We start from the raw sequence: 2,505 nt of genomic DNA, 5'->3' as shown, positions 1-2,505 counted from the left end.
GCTGGTTTAAACAACGCACTATAATGTTCATATTTCGTCTCAGTTTGCTGGTTTAAACAACGCACTATAATGTTCATATTTCGTCTCAGTTTGCTGGTTTAAACAACGCACTATAATTTTCATATTTCGTCTCAGTTTGCTGGTTTAAACAACGCACTATAATTTTCATATTTCGTCTCAGTTTGCAGGTTTAAACAAATACTAAAAACTTATGAATGGAAATAAAGAAGAGTTTATAACAATATGTTATACGTATGTCTAAACTCAAAATTCAATATATAATACCTAACCTGAAATATCAAGGAATTCACTGGCAGATCCTAAGTGGAGGTTGAAGAGTTTCAACCACCCTTTCCATTGGATTACTAAACAAAAGTACCCTTAAGTCTTATAAATAAAAGGAATTTTTTCAAAAGATTTTATGAGCTAGCGGGAGAACATCAAAATCGTGGATCTATCCCTGGAATTATTTAGAAAATTAAGTAAATCAAGAAGCGTTTTTTTCTTCTTTATATATTGTCAATATAACATGTAATAAAACATTAATTAATTTTCTTTGTCTTAAGTAATTAAGAAGAAATGTAAATAAATGGGTAAAAGCACAAATAGTTTTCATGAAAATAGATTACAAAATATAGCAAGTTAAAGGTACGGTGTTATTTCTTGTTTCCGGGTGATATATAAAGGAATAATTAAACCTTTAGTCAGGGTATTCCGATCAGTGGTATGTTATTATGAAATATTCCGTGATATTTTCTTCCTCAGCTATATCTCGTATATATGGGATTTATGACTTTTATCGCTGAAATTGATAGTGTAACGAAAGGTCTGATTAAGTTATTTCAGAGTATTCTTCTTCCTGGATAGTTAAGTTTACTGGTGTAAGAGAGAAGTCTGAGTACTACTGACCTTGTTCCGCCATTCCGAAGGAAGTATAGGAGGAACGTTGGCCATCCATTCATTCAAAGCTCGTTTAGCCGCCTGCAGGTCATCTAGTTCGGCTTCGAAACGGTCTAATTGATCATTTATAGCCCTAAAACATATGATAATTAGGGATGTACAAATAATATTATGCTATTTTGAACTGTCGTTTTCGAAATAAGATCGATAAATGTTTACAAATATAAAGAAATGAGTAAAATAATTAAGTTGCAGTCAAATATTAATCTGTAATGTTCTAATTTAGGAAACACTAAATCACTATCACCGTGGTAATTGGAAAATTATACGATTTTAGCTCTGTGACAAATAGCTTGTGAAGATGTTTTCTTTAAACATTATTCGGGTTGAATTTTCATTTAACTTCTTACGTCTGGCTAACATTCTCGTGAACAGAGCGTTGTTAGTTTTAACTTGTACCAACCTAATATCAAACTAGTTGCAAGTAGCGAGGATCAATCTGAGGTTAAGACTAACAGGTTTGGTTTGGTCAGTTGTTGTTCTGGACGAAAGGAATAAGAAGAAAGACATTGTCTTCCTTTAAATCGATATTGAGACTGACTCAAAACGTGTATGGCTATCAGCAGCAGAAGCACATTCATACATTTTGTTGTTTTTGTGATTTTGTTTGAAGAAACTGTAACCACTCTCGTTATATCGCTAGTCGAGATGGCATATTTCGTCTGCAAAAACTATTCGTTCACTCCTCCAGTTATTGTGGTTATTTTTACTTATTCAGTTGACATCAGTTTCAACAAAAAATAATACATCACTAATAAGTATATATTTGCCTTCTACAATTAGTTTTGTTTACTTCTGACACTAACTTGTTTGTCGTCAAAATATTTCATTGGGATAAGCCCTAAACCTAAAATTCAATTAATTGAATAGCTTACGTATTTTTGAAAAAAGTCGAGGTGTCAGCCTTAAGAGCTGTCAATGGAACCAACTCCATACGAAGTGGAACTCCAAGTCCCTCGTTGACAGCTTTTGCCTGTTCCGGAAAAGAATCTACAAGCTCCATTAAATCTTCAACTGTCTTTGGGACTGTCTTCAAAGGAACGCTGGCATAGTAATGAATGTCCATTGAGGTCGTTTCCTGAAGGTCTTTCTCCAGTTTCTCAAACTGTCCTACAGCCAATACAAACAGATTCTTAGAATTTTGTATATTAAAGATAAATTTTTGTGCTACTCCTTTAGCTAATGTGACCAGTAAATTATTAAAGAATTAAAATTGCTTTCAATGAAGTTGTATAATACATATATATATTGTTCAGTTTTATTGTATTCTATGTTGTTGTTGTTTTTATTATTGTTACGAAAGCGGAAGTCACGTGACGCTGCTCGCGCATGCGTGAATGAGTTTCTAGAATTATCAGGGAACTCCTCGAATTTTGTCGAAGCCTATTTGTTAGTATATAAGCCTGGCGAGAAAAGCCAGCGATGATGAATGTATGATAGTTAAGCGAACAGTAGTTACGGTTTTTCGGGTAATATAAAGTGTGTGTTTTGTACTCGCAGAGAGCAAAATTATCGAGATTGTGAATCGCTGTGATTTACAGCGTG

General features: G+C 33.5%; 1 protein-coding gene across 1 annotated transcript in view; it reads right to left on the bottom strand.

The window, feature by feature from the left end:
- LOC106463692 overlaps positions 1–2,505 on the bottom strand; it is a 22,978-nt gene that overhangs the window by 10,310 nt on the left and 10,163 nt on the right. The window contains exons 5-6 of the mRNA XM_022391274.1: positions 1,836–2,070; positions 910–1,033 (exon numbers count right to left, since the gene is read on the bottom strand). Of these exons, the coding sequence (XP_022246982.1) occupies positions 910–1,033; positions 1,836–2,070 (359 nt within the window). The remainder of the gene's footprint in view (positions 1–909; positions 1,034–1,835; positions 2,071–2,505) is intronic.

Source organism: Limulus polyphemus, unplaced genomic scaffold, assembly GCF_000517525.1.
Source record: "Limulus polyphemus unplaced genomic scaffold, Limulus_polyphemus-2.1.2 Scaffold1462, whole genome shotgun sequence".
Lineage (NCBI taxonomy): Eukaryota > Metazoa > Arthropoda > Merostomata > Xiphosura > Limulidae > Limulus > Limulus polyphemus.
Note: the sequence above shows the minus strand (reverse complement) of the source record. Positions and strands in the feature narration are given on the sequence as shown.